The sequence below is a fragment of the Galendromus occidentalis genome, unplaced genomic scaffold, assembly GCF_000255335.2.
Source record: "Galendromus occidentalis unplaced genomic scaffold, Mocc_1.1 scf7180000077191, whole genome shotgun sequence".
Classification (NCBI taxonomy): Eukaryota; Metazoa; Arthropoda; class Arachnida; order Mesostigmata; family Phytoseiidae; genus Galendromus; species Galendromus occidentalis.
In genome coordinates this window covers 568,619-586,791 of record NW_003805179.1, presented here as the reverse complement: position 1 = coordinate 586,791, position 18,173 = coordinate 568,619, and the positions used below count along the sequence as shown (strand labels likewise).

Genomic DNA, 18,173 nt, shown 5'->3' with positions numbered 1-18,173 from the left:
TACCTTGTCCAAATCTTTCACTCTCACGATTGCGGCACGACAAAAAGGCGGGTCGGCCTTCTGGAAGGCAATGCACGCCATGCCGCACTCGATCTCCGGTGGAGACAAGCGCTCATACATTCGGTGGCGCATTCGGCTCATTAAATCCAAACGCCGCTGCAAGTCGTCGACAAGCGTGAAGTTTACGCACATCGTATCTGTATCGAAATTGTTGATGCTGAGGTCCACGCTGATGTTATCGCTGGACAACCTCTCCACTCTGTATGAATTTGAGTAAGGCTCAAATCCTACACCAGATAGATCGTTGAGCTTGGCATGGCTGGGCGGGGCTATTCGAGGCGGATCTCTCGCAGGGAGAGAGCTTGCAGCGTTATTGAATCGAATGCGGATCGCCTCGCCGCCCGGAACCTTCTCAATGACATGGCCTGTCGTTTTCCCTTCGACAAATGACGCGAAGGTATCCATGTTGAAGCGCTTCGCTCTCAACCAGGCGGTCACACCAGCTCCCCCCAACGCGCCGACCTTCTCCAGATAGTCCGCCATGCTAACCTCTGCGCCTGCGAAAAGCTCGTTGACTCGCTTGAAGATCGGAATGACTTCATTGACACTCGGCAGAGGATTCGCAGCGACCGGGAGGCTCATCGGAGCGGGGGGGATAATGGAGGATCGGGAGGAGATCTGATTCTTCGAGCTGGCAAAGCCCGATGGTGCCGTCGTGTTTCCTAGTTTAGACGAAGATAACGACCTTGTAATTGCGGGGTAAAGCTTTGTCTTGCCGCCTACCGTCTCGACCCGGAAGACATCTGTCAAACCGTTCACGAATTCCATCAGGGTTAAGCCCCTCAAATCTAGATTTTTGAGATTCTTCGCCGCGTTCGATCGATTAAAGTGCTCAAGAAACTCTTCGGGTGAACATCCCGGAGAGCATTGGCGAAGTTTCATCCCCAATTCATATCGAAAAGGAGGCAGATAAATTCTACGACAATGCCTCTCCAATTCTTCGCGGGATAGAATGGATCGGCTAGTCGACCAAGTCGAGGGCTCATTCAGACCTAGAGAGGAAGAGCTGTGACCATTTCTAGACAGCGATGAATAAGCCGGTCGATAGTTGTTTCTATTCATCGGAGTACTCGACACCTTGGGTTTGGACTTCTGACCTTGGATCTGCAAGAAGAGAAAAAACCGCCCCTGAGATGAGATGACAGCGCTCTCGCGGGCGAACCTTCACGCCTGAGTTTCCGGGGCAAAATATCACATTCGGAAGCCTAAGCGAACATCGCGCGGCCCTCCGCAAAGTAAACTTCGGGAAATTTGTTCGTCGCGATGGCGCTTCACACATTGAATTTTTCGAACAGCACCAGGGAGTAATGCGCGGGGAATTCTCGAACGCAGTAGGGGAGATGGCATTTGAAGTATCGAAAATGAGAATTACCAGCGCCAGAACGTGTTCCACATCTTCAGAATCACAATACAGCAAGCCCCCGTTATACTTCATTCCAACAGCCTCTGTCAGGAAGGATTCGAGGGTCGCGTATTGGAAGTCCCGGAAAGGGATTTCGGCTCCCTCGCATTTTCTGTACTCGGCTGCGAATTCCTGCGGGCGAAGCCTGCGTTTAGGGCACTTGCTGATACTTGTTCCATATCTCGATTCGAGATAAATCCACGGGGTATACCGGATCGTCGATAGCTAGAATCATTCGAAAACTTACCGCTAGAGTCATGCTCCTTCTCCCAGTGCTGGCGAAGGCGCTCTTGGCAATACACTTCACATAGTCTATGTTCATGGCTGCGAAGATAGAGGGGTGATATCGATCGTGAAGACAAGTGGGTGACTTCTCGGAAGTCTCCCTTGCGACACGGAGTTTTGCCGGCCTGAGGTTGACTCATCTAGCATACGAGCAGGTGGCTGATGATCGAGACCATGTCTGCGGTAGCTCATGGATCGAAGATCGACGCCGATTAAGGACGATCACGAATGACTCCATCGTAACTCACCGACCCCGCCGACAAGTGCTCTTCCTCGATCGCCGAATTGTAATCTCGCAGTTTTCCGCAGCACTCGTCTTGAAAGCTCGCCAGTGTTTACGATGATCCCCGTTCACCACCTCTCCCTCAGCACGATCGGAATCGACCGCTAGTGACATGTCCAGAATTTGAAAGCAGAGATTGGCTCCTTTTGGGTGACTGAGTGATTGGTATGAGGCTGCTTCCGAGTAAGCCGTTGATTCCTGGGCCCCGGAGGTGTTCAGATAGGGTACCATTCACGGGACTCAGAACCTTTTTCGATGTTTCGATCTTCACAACTCGATGTCGATTGCCATGCCGGCCGCGAGAGATCTTGCGCAAAAGCGCAATCTGACTGACAGATCGAAATTTCGATTCTGGGGAAAAGCGAGGAGAGAATATGAGGCAAATTGACTTGTTCGGTGACCGGGATCTCCTTCCTACCCACTCCTGCGAACTACATCTCCTGGGGGAGCTTTGGGAGAACATAAGATCGAGAAGGCGATCACTCAGTCGATCGCTGCCTGGGATGTACATACTTGTCGGCATAAACGGGTGATCCTGCCCGTGAATGACATTGATAGAGCTCATGGTGCCTTGCACTGCATTGCCAGGTCGCGATTCTTCATGTTCTTTCTCATTCACATGCGGAGCGGAAATGGCTGTGGTCAGAGTTTCGTTTCGCGGCTTGGGGCGTCGCATTAGGGTCTCCTACGCGGTTGGGGGCCCGCAAGTCATCCGGATCCACTCGGAGTTCCGCGAAACAATCCGTGAAGCGGGTATTTTTTTCGATAGATCCGAAAAGTCCTCTTGCTCGGGCCCGCTCAGGCCGATCCCGCATGGTGAGAGCAGAAAATAATGAGCATGTCATGTACAGATTCCCGACCCTTTCCAGTAGCGCTGGAGGCGGAAACCGATTCGGACTACTGAATGAATATGCCCATCATCACATGCCGTCGCAGAAATGTCCAGAATTTCCTCTGCTCGCACTGTCCCTTGGGGATCAATCCGAATTCACTGGTCGTGTAGCCGCTCAAGATTTTTCTGTATTTCTCCTCAAAGTGTCGCTGGAATGCCCGGCTGTAAATCTGGAAGAATATTGGAGATGCGGACGCGGGTCACGCCCAGGAGATCAGGAAATGGATGACGAGTTTCGGTTTTTCTGAAACCGAAGCCTCATTTATGCGAGGGAAGCTGACTGACACCGAGCCGTTTGCGAGTCGCGGAAAACTAGTTCTAGGGGGCGGTGCATGGATGCCTGAGTACTTCTCCTTTGAACCTCCCGTCACTGCACCGTTCGATCCTGAACCTCTTCCCTACGTCGACTTCTTGGAATATATTGCGCATTGTTATGCGGGCTCGGACCTTTCGACGCGGTACTGCCGAAGTAGCGATTGTCCTACGGAGTTCTCTGTATCAATAACAGGACTGCTCTGCAAAATACCAACCTAGAGGAAATGCCCCACATGTCGATGACGAAAGACTTTTTCTGATTTTACGCTCAGGTGCAAAGTAATGAGCTTTTCCTTCCCCAGGAGTCGCTTATCGATATGCTGTTCGTCGACACTGAGCGAGAGGCGCTCATCGGGAACCTCTCCAAGCCGCGCGAAGGAAAAGCGCAAGACCGCTCAGCAGGATCAGCTTATCTTGCCTGCAGAAACTGCCATTGCGATGCGATGTGGGAATCACGCGAAAAAATGCAACAAACAAATACTCGTTGAATCTACTGGATCCGTCTCGAAGCTGCTATTCAGCAGTCGCAAGGCAATCTAGGTGTCTAGATCGTGTTCCGAAACCGCTTCGAGTGCATGCAAATATTCCAGCTGATCTAGCACGGAGTTGATGGAGTCGAAGTATGTCATGAGACAGCTGTAATGAAAATTGCGATCGAAGAAAGTTCCCCCGAGTCAGTGATGACACGACACTCCTAGTCCGAAAAACTGCGCGGACATAATCGTCCCTCGTGATATATCATCGCGCTCAGAGAACCCTTCAACTGGAGGAACCATACTGGCTCTGCCGAAAGGAGGACCGTCGAAGGGAAGATAGCACCTCACAGATAGGGGATCCAACTTTCCAAACCTATGCCATAATCCCAGGATAGCATTTCGCGGTCGATGATGGGTAGGGCTTGGAAGTTGGCGCGATCGCGCCAAAAGCCGTGAATTTTCTCGGCATTTTCAGGCGATCCTCCATAGGAAGTCAATGGGGAGTGAAAATTGCCGTGAATTTTCGGGAAAAACGCCGTGAATTATTCCCAGCCTTAATGATGGGCACACACGTGCCCTCATATGATGTACTCCACCACTCAACACGGTGCCCTTTCCCAGCTCAAGAGGAACTCTCCCTCCCCATCATAAACCGTGTGCTAATAAGTCGTCCCTCCTCTTTCCCTACCGGACCGTCATGGAACCCATATAATTCCTGTTTTGCTCGTCCCCGTACATTCGCACGTGAGGCAACGAAAGATCCAACGAACTTCAGCAACAACATTGGAGACTCGTGTTGACGGAGCGACACGCAGAACGTCTTGAAGATGAAATCGAACGGGGGGAGAGTGAAGACGATGATGTCGATTATCTGTGCTGAGAATCGGAGAAACGTTCAGCTTTGCCGCTAGAGACATGTCGCGAAATGGTGGTCTCCCCGCTTTTGAACAAGTCCCTTATTCCGACGCGTGTCCCCGCGACATCCTAATATTTCCCTCGATTTGAGCTTGCAAAGATCGTGGATCTGACGCGAGTTGACGTTCACAGCTGGCTCCCTGACCACGGGGTCGGCTGCCATATCGATAGCGCACTGAGCAGGGAGAGAGGCTCGCTGTCTGTAAGCACAACACTCGAGGAAAGCACTTGCCGGAGTAACACGCTCTACTTGTGTTTGTACCCGTTTGCTCAACATTTGGACCCCTTTCGGGCTACTGGCGGCTTTCTAAGAACAATCTGACAATTCGTTGGTTTCACGCTCGAACTCGAGAGCACAGACACTCAAAATGTCAGCTGTAAAGGAACAAGCTTCCAAGTCTAAGCCGACGGCGGTGGAATCGGTCAGTGCTGTCGAACATTTGGAAGCTTTCAAGTCGAAGGTGATGAAGGACGCTGAGGAAACCCTCCTTCAGAAGTTCCCCCTTCGAATCTATCAGCTCACCGAATTGATGAAATCACCAGAGTTCAACATGAATTTCACGCAATGTCATGCTCCGATCAATATCCCGAGACCGGACCCGTCGGGAGCGGAAACTAACGGCGGTGATGCTGAAACTGATCAAACGCGGAAAAGAAGAAGAGTTGATGAAGATTCCACGCAGGGCTCCGACGTCGACGGATCGAAGGTTTTGTTGCTCCCGAACGGGCCAGTGAAACTTAACCAAACTCTCACCAAACTGTTCGAAATCACTAAACCCCTGATCGTTCAACAAATCAACGATTGTAATTTGTTAAAAATGTGGATCGAATTATCGATTCCGAAGGTCGAAGACGGTAACAACTTCGGCGTTGACATCCAGGAGGAATGTCTCAAGGAAGTGAGTTCCGCTGAGTCGGAGGCCGCCCTCTACCTCGACCAACCCGCCCGGTATTATATGTCCCGCGCGAAAATGATCGTCAAACTGGCGAAGTATCCCCACGTCGAGGACTACCGCAAGACAATCGAGGAGCTCGACGAGAAACAGTACATGAACGTCAAGCTCGTTGTCCGGGAACTTTTCAACAATTATGCGGCTATCCACGACATGTTAACGAAAAATCTGGAGAAAATTAAAAGACCGAGGACAACGAACGCCAACAGTCTCTACTGAGAAACTCTCGCATACAACTTCCTGTTTCTGTCTGTAATTTCTATTAGTTTCAACGAGTGTTAATTTGAGATTTTTTCCCATTTCGACCATTTCCAAATTGTCTTTCACCCAGCGAGGCTTTTAACCGATGAAGACAAAGTTCTACAGGAGTCTCGTTCCGAATCAGAACCACTCGATACCACTGTGGCTCTGGTGTCTGACGGGTCGTCAATATTCCTTGGGGTATTCTCACCCGGAGACACTGGGAGCGAAAGTGCTTGAAGGCAGTGATGTCTGGTGGACGAATACGAGTCAGGTTGTTGCTGGAGGCATCGAAATTATTCGTCACACAAAAAACCCACTGACGTAACTCATTCCGCGGGACGAGTGTTTGTGTGCGACCCTCTCTCGAATTTCTTGAGGTCCGCATCGGGATAGATGAAGATAGAAAGCAATGAATAAACTCGGGGCGGAGAAATGTTTTTCAGTGTATTATCATTTTTTGGTTTCGGAAGGCGGATACAGACGCTGGATGAATGCCCCCTTGACAACGATCTCTCTGAGTCGGGTGAATCGCCCCGGCAGGTGAATCGTTCCCGGCTCTCAGACAATTTTTTCTCGGGAAGAAACTTGTCGCCCGCTATCTTGGCCCTAATGCAAGAGACGTCCGATCGACTGACCGATCGACTGACCGATCGGCCCTCTTGTTCGACAGCTGAGCTTGCAAGGCCCGGTTTCCTGAGACGTTCGGTGAAATTCCCCGGTCGAGAGGCGGAAGGCTCATGTATCTGGAGAATAAGACAGCATGTAGAGCGCCAACGGAGAACCGCTTCATCGAATGATTGAATGATCGCGATGATGGGGAATCAAAGTCACAGAGAGACAAGTGCTCCCTTTTTTGAATCGCCGTTCGACAAGATTTGAACCGCTCTTCCACGAGAGCTCCGTACTAACGGAAATGACTTGCATTGGCGAATGAGCTCAAGTTAGGTATCTTGGTAGCACCAATACGGAAATCCTCAGGGTGCCGTATGGGGAAGCCAGCGACCTGCTCCGAGTGCTCGACGCGGCCCTCAGATCGCGGACGTGGAGTCGAGGGGCGACATGGTGCACAAAAGGGGACGATCGGCGTGATAGCTGACTGTGATTACTGATTACCATAACCCAGTTAAAATTCTCCGTTCCCTGTCTGATTCGAGCTCCCAAAGCTCTTGGATCGAGAATTCGACGGACCGCCTCCGAGCGCGATACCTCCAGTTTCGGAGAGCTTCGCTGACTGCACTCAAGCAGACCTCCGCTCCCGCTGATTCGCGGATCGGCTTATCGTCGCGCGGAATCACAAATTGGGATAAATTCATTGTCCTAGGAAGAGATTCCCGCCTGCATGCGAGCCCGCCCTCGGGCATGATATTCGGTAGGCCTGAAAGTTTAGTCAGTTTCCCTCAAAATGAGAATCCCCTCAAGAAAAGAAGCTTCGCGTTCATGGCTCGGTTCCTATGCATATTTCGACGTGCGATTTGACCTTCTCTCCGGCGGTCAGAGACGACGGGCCGGAAGCACTGGAACCGTCAACTGTCCTTGCTTCAATTTTCTTCCGGTACTTTCTTCGGGAATCATCATCTCCATGCATATTCACAACACGGTTCGGAAACCCCCACGAGTTTCGTATCAGCAGCCAATGATAAATAATCGATTTACAGGCCTCCGCTTATATTATGTTCGTACTCCTGCAGTTCGTCCTCGCAGCCCGTGAGCTCTCGGTCGCGCAGTCCCATGTCCGGACCTTCCTTCTGAGGACGAATCAGAGGGAATGCCCCCGGATAGGATTTCCGATTGACCAGAAGCGCCAGTCTGAGGGGCTCGATCTTGTGCGACTCATGAAATGCATGGCGAAGGAGTTTCACGATCGTCGGACGCAGCGTGTACGGCAGATAAGCCGACGGATCCCAAAGACGGGAATAAGGAATGGGACTCGAGATCTAGCGAAGTTACGTGGTGACCACATTCTCGCTCGCTTCCATGAATAATATCGACCAGTCATTGTCTCCGAGCTGGTTCGGCATTCGTTCCCCAGGGAGCGCCACCAGTTCCAAGGCCTCCACGATCAAGAAATCAATCGAACCAGTGTGCTACGGAACCATGCTCCGGTTTGAGTGATGAGAAGCGCATCGACTTACCACTCCCCGGCTGAGTTGTTCTTGATTTGTCTCGCGCAGCGGTCTGTTTTCGCTGGGATCTTTCCCGAAGCGATATGCTCCGATGACTCGGCTTCTCAACACCGTTATGTTTCGGTGAAACTTGGGAGGTCTATTGGATATGGAAAACCGACATTATCGGTGCTTCACACAAGCTCATACTCGATAAGATATCCTCTCGAATGTCCCCTATAGGGTTGTCTCACCCTAATCCTGGGGGCGGAAGAGAATCGATAATTACGAAGGCTGCTCAGCCAGAGGTCAGAACAGCGCTGCCCTATCGGGGATACCAGGGTCCCGGGGGTGGAGAGCCGGGCCTTGTCACGACCTAGTGACAGGCCTCAAAAGTATATTAGAGTATCGACTTTTAATCTGCGGATTTTCACGAAGGGTCTCAAGCCTGACCAGAAGGATCCGTCTCCGATCTCGTGGCTCTTACGAGGAATGTCGCTGACTGATGAGCCGATATTCGCAAAGACAAATCGCATGGCGAATTGAGCGGACCCGCTTTGCCCCGACCATATCTGTTCACCAATGCGATACAATTCTTCCACGGAGCCGAGAATGTCAAAGCGGGATATGTCAGCAGCGATTGGTAGGCGACACCCGAGCGGTCCGCTGAGGAATCGCCCCTGACAAAGAGGTATCTGACACATGTGAACACTGCTTAGTGACGACTTTCATAGTCTAATGGGAGCATACGCATGAGAAAACTTCGGAAAGCCAAGAGCAAGAGTGAGTCAATCATGCGTTCCCTGTATCGTCTGACGCTCAGGGCGTGTACCAACCACCGACGAGAATCGATTCTATTTACGTGAATTCTGAAGCAATTTTCGATGCCTTGCTTCAGTGACGAATCGACAATCAGATTCCAATGGCTCCGATCGGAACTTTGCATCGGCGGAGTTTTCGCCGATTTACCCTCTCTGCCGGGATCCCGCTCGTCCCCTGTTCGAAGTCAGAGATTCGCCCCTCAATGAGCGCCGCCTGGGTGAAAGGTCGAACGGAGCCGCGTCCCGCGGTCCTCCGGGGTGCCATCGGATTCGGGGAAGAAACTGGGTTTAAGTTCTTCCTGACGATTACAGAAGTGTCCAGCTACTTTCCCCTCACACAGGACATCGCCAATCGAGCCGTTCTCACGAGAATTTTTCCAGATTCGAATAAATAGGTATGTGTCTGGTCTGGATCCCGTCTTTCGAGCAACCTTCACGAGCACTCTTACATCGCGAGATTTGCGTGCGCGCTCCGAGCCGCACGTAAAGGCTGACTGAGAACGAATGAGGTGGTGAATAATTCTTGTCCCCAGCCTGCAATCTCCTTTCAAAAACGCACGCTCGCGAGTTTGATTCTGACCGATTTCCGAATCGACCTCAGGTCCCGCTGCGTGTCGTGAGCGGCTGAGACGAACTCTCGGGAAGCGTTTGCGTACGCAAGCGAGACACCCATGGTCGTGCAGGATTCATGGAGCTCGAGGACGATCCTCAGACCCACGGAGTATTTTTGGTCGCACATATCAAAGGTTTTGGGGGGGGGAAGTCTCACATCTTAGAAAATTCGTCAAATCGGTATCCATTGCTGGCTAAAGAATCGAAGGCTTCTCGTTTGGATGTCATGATGTATGGTCGAATCGAGCTCCCTTAAAGCTCGCCCAGAGCGAAACGAAGCTGGCGGAGCCAGTCGTCTCGTCGCGGTAAGGAATGTGAGCAGTCTTGACTTGGATGAATTCTAGCTCTCCGGGAGCATCTCGGTGGAAGAGATTCGTATTCCGGAGTTATCGGCGCGAGAACAGTAATTGCCCTCAATCCATCACGCAAGCGAGGTATTCGGAAATAAAGACGACGCTAAAAAGCGACTAGCGCGAGACTGTCGCCAAGTAGCTCAATTCACCTGCAAAGTCTTCCGGCGGATTACGATTTGATAGGTCGATGTGATTCTTCTGATCGATTCCATGATGCACCGGGATGAGCTCCGGTCGCTCGTATGGCGGGCGATCCGAGAAAAATGGGCCGAATCTCCTGATGCGTCAGGGATACCACACTTCGGAACAACCGTTCGTTCTTCAAACGCAAGTTGGCTCGGAGGGGATGCGGTCAGCTCCTCTGCGGAGCAATCGAAGGATTTCCGCGGAATCGAATCGCTGTCCGAGCCTGTGCCTGAGTATCTGTCTACCTGCTCGGCTCGACCCACCGCTGATATGATTTTGCACCTTGTTCACAAATAACGTTCGGAAGCGATCGGTTCGCAGTGATATGTATTGGCGAACAGTTGTTGTCCCCTGAGAGAAAAAAAACGCGCATGAGTTAGCGAATGAGGTTCCGCCCGCCCGAACTCGTCCTCCTCGATACTTCGTTGTGCATAGTCGGTGGTTGGCAATCTGAGCGATCATAGCGGCGGCGGCGGCGGCAGCAGCAGCAGCAGCGACAACGACGATGACAACGACACAAAATGCTGCGTGTGTTAACGACCAGCTTATGCACTCGCATATGCCGGCCATGGAAGCCGGGAAGCAGATGTCACGCAAAGCCTTCGCACTTCGCTACGATGCGCCATATGCTTCGACAATGAGCTTGCTCTCCGGCTTGCTGAATGGCTGGCTCGGTTACTTGCAACTACCACATCGGCAGCAGCGGAGGGTAGAAGATGCTTATGCGGGGCGTGAGGAACCCTCTGTTTACTTGTTTGTTGTTAATAACTGTTTTTAGAAAGAACGGACGAGCGAGCGAAGGATCGATCGATCGACCCGCCAGGCGACCTGGTCTGGGATAAGGACCACGATGCGGGGAGGAGTGGAAGCGTTCTATAAACATTAAACCTCTGCAGACTCACTCAGCGGTGGCGGCGGCAGCAGACCTCGTCGACTCATCCGGTGCGCTCCTTTGGGGAAATCGGCAATTATAATATTTTGAATCAGGAGAGTTATCGCGAGAATCGTTGCGTTCCCTCCGATCACGGAAGGTGCAGGGGAACTCCCAGCCTGAGAGAGTTTCGGGGCGGATCATTAATTTGAGAGCCGGAAACCCAGTCGAAGTTTGTGCGAACGAAGATGATTTGACTTGAGGTCTATTAGCGCCAATTCCACTGACTGAGTGAACGAGACGACTCTCGCATAGTCCGAGCCTCTTCCCCTTATGAATATATTCTCTCTTAGGGATGATCGGGCGAACTCGGCCGCTGAGATCTCGTCCGGGCAACATCATGATTTTTGCCAATGGCGGTAAACCCCTCGACAACTCATCCCGGTTCCGTTTCCACTAGTAGCCGCGGCGAGGAACAAGTAGCGACCGGGTAAGCCGAGGCATGCAAGTCAACGCAAGTGGTGAGCGAGGATCGGAGGAAAACCGAAAGAAGGCGAACCATGGCCAGGGTGATGGAAGCCGCGGCATGAACGGCGGCGGCCGGAGCGGAACATACCCTTCTCCTCAATTTGTCGTTGAGAGCTCTCACCCGACAGAGCCCGCCTCGGAGGGAGGGCCAGGGAGGAGTTTTGGGCGGCGTCAAGCACTATCCACCAAAGAAACACGGGTACATGTGTAAGAACAGCAAAATTTTTGTAGTCATTCTTGTTAGATTAGAGTTATTCGTGTTCTGGTGGTGGACGGCACGCAAGCAAGCTGCCTGGCTGTCCGCTGTCTCTGTGCTCAGTACGCTCTCGGTCGCTGTCTGATTCGCTTCTGATCCGGCCGTCTTCGTCGTCGTATCGTTTAGCGCTACCTACAAACCAGTCAGCCAGCGGTAACCGAACGACAAACCAGCCGGCCGTGAGCTTACAGCTGGCTACCAGATCAACGAATACCAGCAACTCGGACCTGCTCATCATCGAGTTAGTGATCGGGGTTCTTCGATCCGCGAGCACTCAGAAAGTGAAGCATACGTTAGTGTCGACGACGTAAACTGAGTGCGTCAGTGTCCCATCTGGGAGAGTTTGTGAGATACTCAAGATCCGAACACCTTCTGGCATTCGAGAGCGTCTACGTCTGCGAGCAGACCCGACGATTTTATGTCACGTCCCCTTCCTACGACACCTTCCTCCTATCGTTCCCATCATCGGTCTTCGGTCAATTAATGGAGAGCTCGCATCATCGCTCAGATAACCTGTCGTTGTTGTGAGCGCCACCTCGTCTTCAGTGTTCGCTCAGTTCGCGTATGGTGTTTGTGTCTCCACTGTCCCTTGTGCTTGTTCAGTTCTGAATTTGGAAGGCAGCCGATCTTGGAAGCTACTCGCTGACAAGCACGGAGAAATCTGCTGTCGAACATTGAACGGATTGTTTTAGTGGGATTTTCCTGTGTCTTCTGTTTCAACAAGTTATCGGATGCCAAAATCGACTTTCACCTCGTCTAGTCTGAGGTCGCCCATATCTTCATACTCACCGACTCCCCTGTCATCTCCTCTTCGATTCGGGTAAGTGCCCCCTCGCTTGCTCCCCTCGTTGACGTAACTCTTGACGTACGAGTCGGAAGTCGGAATCGACGCTCAAAACTAAGTAGAAAAAAAACTAGGAAACGCGTCAGGCCCCGAAGACTCCCGACTCTCTCGTGGAATTCAGGAATCCTACCTTTGATTCCCAATATACTCGGCAAGAGTTCGAGTACCATGGAGAAAAAGCAACGGATCTCTCATTAGAGCATTGTTCCACGCAGGCTTCACCTGAGAACCACCGTGTTTATCTCTAGCGGTGATCTGTGATGCCGGGTTCGAATCCTGCGGTGAAAACCGAACCTACGGAAAGCTCGTCAGCCCCCGCTCTCAGCGCACCGGCCCCCGCGGCTACAAGCGGAATTCACTGTCTGCCACCTCATTTGCAGCATCTTCCCAACTGTACCCCAGTCGCTGCCGATCCTGTGACACAACGACAGATTTGCTCCTGTGTTTCACAATATCAGAGGTGAGCTGAGCCTAGGCTACTCAAGCCGAGCTGAGCGAGCGATGAATTGAGACTCGAGTTAACTCCCATTGATGGGAGCACTTGTGAGTCCCGACTCTGTTGATTCTCGAGATATCTACACACACCCAAGATCTCTCCGCACAGTAGACCGCATGAGCCCTGCAAGGCAGTCGTAGGAATCTCGGCAGAGTCCGTTCGGGGACGAATTAGCTTAGAGTCTGTTCGTGGAGTTTTCGAAAGGGGAAAACTGGTCGTGAAAAGCAGAGAAAGAGAGTACTCGGTCACGAGCACATACTAGGGATAGCGACGGGAGTATGAGAGAAATAGCTGATCGCGATTCGTTTGCAGATTGGCGAGCAGCACAATGTACGGCCCGCCCGCCTTAAGTCCTCCGATCGGAGTCCCGCCACCGGCTTCTGCGCCCAAGGCGTCGACAGATTCACAGGCCGCAACTGCAGCCGCTCTCCAGGCTGCGGCCGCAGCTGGATTCCTTCCTCTAGGTGCTGCAGATGGAGTTCCGTCGGCATTCTACCCACCTGGCGTGAGTATCTTCCCGCTATTCCTTAATATTCTTCTTAGATAGACGGGATCCAAGATCCGAGCCGATTTCTGCCTCGAATTCCGTGGGAACAAACGCGTTGGCGCGGTTTCTCTCGACTCCCTCGGCGATTCGAAGCAAAATCGAGAGCGGCGACATGAAACCTGGATACCGCGCTCACGCGAATTTCGGTCCAAAATTCCATCGTCGACGTCGCTGATTAGTCGGTCGATGCAGGAGATCTTCTCTTTCCCGTCTCTTCCCTCTCAATAACGAACGGTCTCGGCTCCCTTTCGATTTCGCGACCGTGGTCAAAAAAGTCGCAGAGGGGCTTCTGTGGAAGCGACGTCACAATCACAGCGAACTTTCTCAGAGGCACTGTTTCGCTTGATCGGTTTTGGTTTCACTGTGAGAGTGTGATGTCAAGAGGTGGTATAAGGGACACACCCAGAGACAGGGGGACGAAGCGACTTGGCGGGAGAACGAACTTCGTCCCCATGGAGGCGAAGTCTTGGACAAATATATTAAATCGGCTTGACAAACTCTCCCTTCTCGGTGAGCGCGCCGGGGACAGGGAGCGGGCTCGCTAGCAAGCCAGCCAGCTAGCTAGCTAATTAACAATGGGTCTTGCGACCGGCAAAGCAACTGTTGATCTCTCGAGCGTGCGCCATATCGCGTATCTCCAGATGATGCCTCTCCTCGTCGTGAGAACGAGCTGCCGGGCTGGTGGCCCGGCTGATCTAGAGGGTGCCACTCACAGTATTGTGAGTTTCTTTCTCGTTCGAGTGCAGTCCCCACTGGGGCGACAGACCCGGTCGGACTCGGGGCTTGACTTTCGCAGGTCGATCCGCTTATCGGATAGCGTCGCCGAACGTGCGTCTCAAGGATCGAGCCCTCGCTCCAGATTCCGCGATGTTCAGCTGACCACCGCCATTCAGGAATCATACTCAAGTCGAACGTCATTCAATTACAGGCCAATCCAGCCGGAGTTCCGACTCCTGGTGCAGGTCTTGAACTGAAGGAAAACCTCGAAGCTTGGAGGAATCTCTCTCCAGCTGCAGCTGCGTACGCCTCGATGTATTCAGCTGGATACCCATACGATGCTGCTACAGCACCTCTAGCCGGCTACCCATTCGCAGGGTGAGTTTCACGACAACATTGGGAGCTCATCACTGGGAGCAGACAAGGGCCCGGCTGACCTCAGCCACTTCCCGAAAGGGCCCCGATGGGGAACAGCTGCGGGGATCGCTTCCGATCGCTGATTGATCTTCTCTCCACAGCTATGGAATGGATCTGAACGGCGCCCGGCGGAAGAATGCCACCCGCGAGACGACGAGTACGCTGAAAGCGTGGCTAAATGAGCACCGCAAAAATCCTTATCCTACTAAAGGGGAGAAGATTATGCTTGCTATTATCACCAGGATGACTCTTACTCAGGTTGGTGATGCTCCTTCTAGTTCGTTATACGTACGTAGTCAACCTCTCCGACTGAAGCCCGGTCTTCGAGTTGAGGGTAGGTATTTTCTAGAATGGGTTTTGCTCACTCGAAGCGCGAAGTGTTCGAAATTGGCTGCACGGAGCGCCATCGCGATGTAAATCGCAGCGCGACGCAAACCGGGATTTCGACCCCGAAAAGTGACTCAGTCAGTGGATCGACTCCGAAATAGATGAGAACGAAATCGAAGAAAGTCGCTTTTCACTTGCGTGTACTTGCTCAAATGGCACTGTACTTGCGAGCGCTCTCTTTCGTCGGCGAAATTGAGAGTTATGGTGCTCGCCACCCAGCGTAGCTTCGGTCTATGAAGCGAGACCGCACAAGAGCCCTATCTAATGGCCGGGACTCAGTGGCCGGCGGCCAACTCGGGGAGCCGCTATACCTGAAGCGACCTGGCTTACCTCTGGGTAGACAGATAGCTTGTTTCTCGATCGGTCGGTCGGTCGACCGGCCGCTAGTCTATATGTATGTATGTATGTATGTCTTCCCGTTGTTGGTCGTCGTCGTTGTGTGCCGCCCTACTGTGAGCGAAGCAACTAGTCGAGTATGACGACTGAACGAGCCGCGATCGCTCATCGTGACCGTCGTAGACTTTTCCACCGCGGCCTTAAAACCAGCTGTTAGGTGTGAGATCCGGCAGAGCCGTAATTCATCAGGATCGCGCGTACCGCGACCAGCCGAGGATTTCTGGAATCCATTGTCACCGAGCGGTGGGAGATTGAATGTCTTGAATTTCTCTCACTCAGACCAATGTGTGTGCTCTAGAAGCGAATCTGCTCGATCGAGGACGGTTCCTCAAGCGAGCAACAGAAGCGGCCGTCGCTGAGTGAGTCGATGCTGTTGATGACCGATGATGAATGCGTCGAGCTTTCGCCGGCTCGTCCTTACGATGTCTAAGATTGTACATTGCTTTCGAATGCACGGCTCAGGTTTCTACAATTAGTTGTCTCTTTTGCTCGTTCAGTCGCCGTGGCCGCAGCAACGAAAAGTAATCAGTACTACAGAGACCAGTATACTGGTGGTGAACCGAGTCGTTTCGTTTCGGGCTGTTAGTCGTGCGAGTTTCACTTGTCGTTTGAACTGTGTGTTTTTCCAGCGAATTATTTTTTCCTCTTCGTCGTCGCTGAGACCATCATCATTATAGCGTTGTTGTCGTCGGCGTCCACGTATTCGAATCAGTCTATCGACAGCGAGACAAGACGCTCGATGATGGGCTCTGTTGTTGCTGGGCAATTCGAAACTCAACGAGGTGTCGCTGTAGATAGATTGCGGGTCCTTTAACTCATCAGATGTTGTTGACGCCGTGACCATCGCTGGCGACGACATCTACAGCGCGGCGGAATTTTATCTCCAAGAAAAAACGGAGAGGTAGTTAACCTCAAACTGTTTTCTCGCTGCAGGTATCGACTTGGTTTGCGAACGCGCGACGGAGGCTCAAGAAGGAGAACAAGATGACATGGTCGCCGAGGAACCGCTGTGACGAGGACGATGACGACGATCTCGACGAGGCCACACCGACCAACAACAATCAGACAGCGCCTCGAGAACAAAGTGATTCCAATAGATCGAACCAATCGTCTGGCGATCACCAACGCGCAGCGATGATGGCCGCTGAGGAACTGGCGGCGCAGAGAAATAAGCAGCTTGCCGAGTTGATGCGCGGCCAGGAAATGCTCAGTCATCCCGCACTTCTCGGTCATCCGCATCCTCACCTCGCCCAACTACACGGCTTGTTGCAGCTGAAGCGACCAGCTCCATCTCACGACGACGAAAACGGTGAGCTTGATTTCCATTTTTCCCTGCGCGAGGAACCCGGGGCGAAAACCCGGGTTTCGGTTCCGGTGCCCCAGCAGCCCGGCTGCTTCCTGGGCAGTCGGCCGTGGAGGAATCGGTAAGACGAGGCCTGTGGACGCTTTGGATTCTCATGAATTTCCCTTTCGTTTGTCCACAGATTTGGTAGACGTTGACGATGACCGTCCTGAACCTCCGTCCCCGAAAAGGGAGCGTCGATCGAGTGAAGGCTCGGCCGCGAGCGAAAACGACGCAACTGCAAACGGGGGAACGGAAGGTTCGAAATCGCCTCAATCGAGACCGACCATCCACCACACTAGCCCTGGCAGTCAGAAACCTCGTATCTGGAGTATCGTCGACACCGCTACCGAGACCAAGTCACCCGAACGATCTCCACAGTCTTCGCCTCCACCAGCACCTGTCCTAAACTCATTGTTTGCCGATCGATTATTCGGTGCTTCGCCTCAACAGAAGCAGTGGTACGCCGCCTTGGCGCACAACGCGGCTGCGGCGGCGGCGGCAGCCCAGCTGGCACAGCGAGCGCAGTCGCCCGCGGCCTCAACGACGTCCTCGACGTCTTAAAAGCATCCAGCGTGGCTGTGCGCGCTTAGGTCAACTTCTACAATGTATTCATTTGAAAGAGGATTCGCTGCAATACTCAACTAGATTGAGACGAACGGAAACGATCAGCGGCTCGAGTTCGATCCCGCCGTCGAGCACGTCACGGCGGTGGCGGCGACAACCGCTACTGCCGACCCGTTGACGGTACAGGCGAGAATTAATACCTTCCAATCTACCAAGAATCTCTCCGACGAATCTCCGGCAAGCGTTACGCGCGTAGCGATCGGTTGCAATCGTGCCGAATTAATGGATCTCCATAGACCCATCGATCGATCGACACATCTCTAGTTATTTAGAAACAAAGTGACAGGAAGCCGGAACACGGTCGAAATCGCGGAACAGCGAGCGCGAGAGGTCCGATTAGGGAAGAAAACGGACAAATGGTTCTGAACCCACATATCCGCCGGACATTCTTCGTATGCACTCCGCTCCTGATGTTCGAGTCATCCAGGTTTTACATGGCAAGTACCGATCGTTCTTGTCAGCAGCAACAAACAGCCTCCGCAAGCAGATGTCAATTAAGGATCGACGAGATTTAGTTCTCGATCGATGTTTTTCCTCTCCTATCGAAGACGAAAGAGCGATCTGAAAGTGTATTCGTCTCCGCGCATGGTTCTGTTTTCGAATGTTCTGGGATTGAGATTACGGATGACGCTCTCAGACTCTGCCCGGCCGTCAAGGGTCGTTGGACATAAGATGCCTTCGACGCATTTTTCGGTTCCGGTGTCTGGGGGAGGGGATGGATGTATGTATTTATCAATTCGACGAGGAGCGGTATAGTCTTTTCTCATTTGTGAAGTGTAGCGTGCCACTACGAAAAGCATTCAACAAAGAAGTATTCATACGCTGTTGTTCTCGAATACCGTCGCGC

At 52.4% G+C, this 18,173-nt stretch overlaps 2 protein-coding genes across 2 annotated transcripts; both read left to right on the top strand.

The window, feature by feature from the left end:
• Window positions 1-4,847: 4,847 nt before the first annotated feature.
• On the top strand, window positions 4,848-6,261 carry LOC100897921 (proteasome activator complex subunit 3). The gene has a single exon (XM_003741667.2). The coding sequence runs from the start codon at window positions 4,997-4,999 to the stop codon at window positions 5,798-5,800; it is 804 nt and encodes a 267-aa protein (XP_003741715.1). The 5' UTR covers window positions 4,848-4,996; the 3' UTR covers window positions 5,801-6,261.
• Window positions 6,262-12,657: 6,396 nt separating this feature from the next.
• On the top strand, window positions 12,658-17,263 carry LOC100903651 (iroquois-class homeodomain protein IRX-2-like). Its single transcript, XM_003741705.1, has 6 exons — window positions 12,658-12,857; window positions 13,206-13,398; window positions 14,369-14,535; window positions 14,676-14,832; window positions 16,291-16,666; window positions 16,842-17,263. Exons 1-6 carry the CDS (start codon window positions 12,658-12,660, stop codon window positions 17,261-17,263), a joined length of 1,515 nt encoding a protein of 504 aa, XP_003741753.1.
• Window positions 17,264-18,173: the final 910 nt, after the last annotated feature.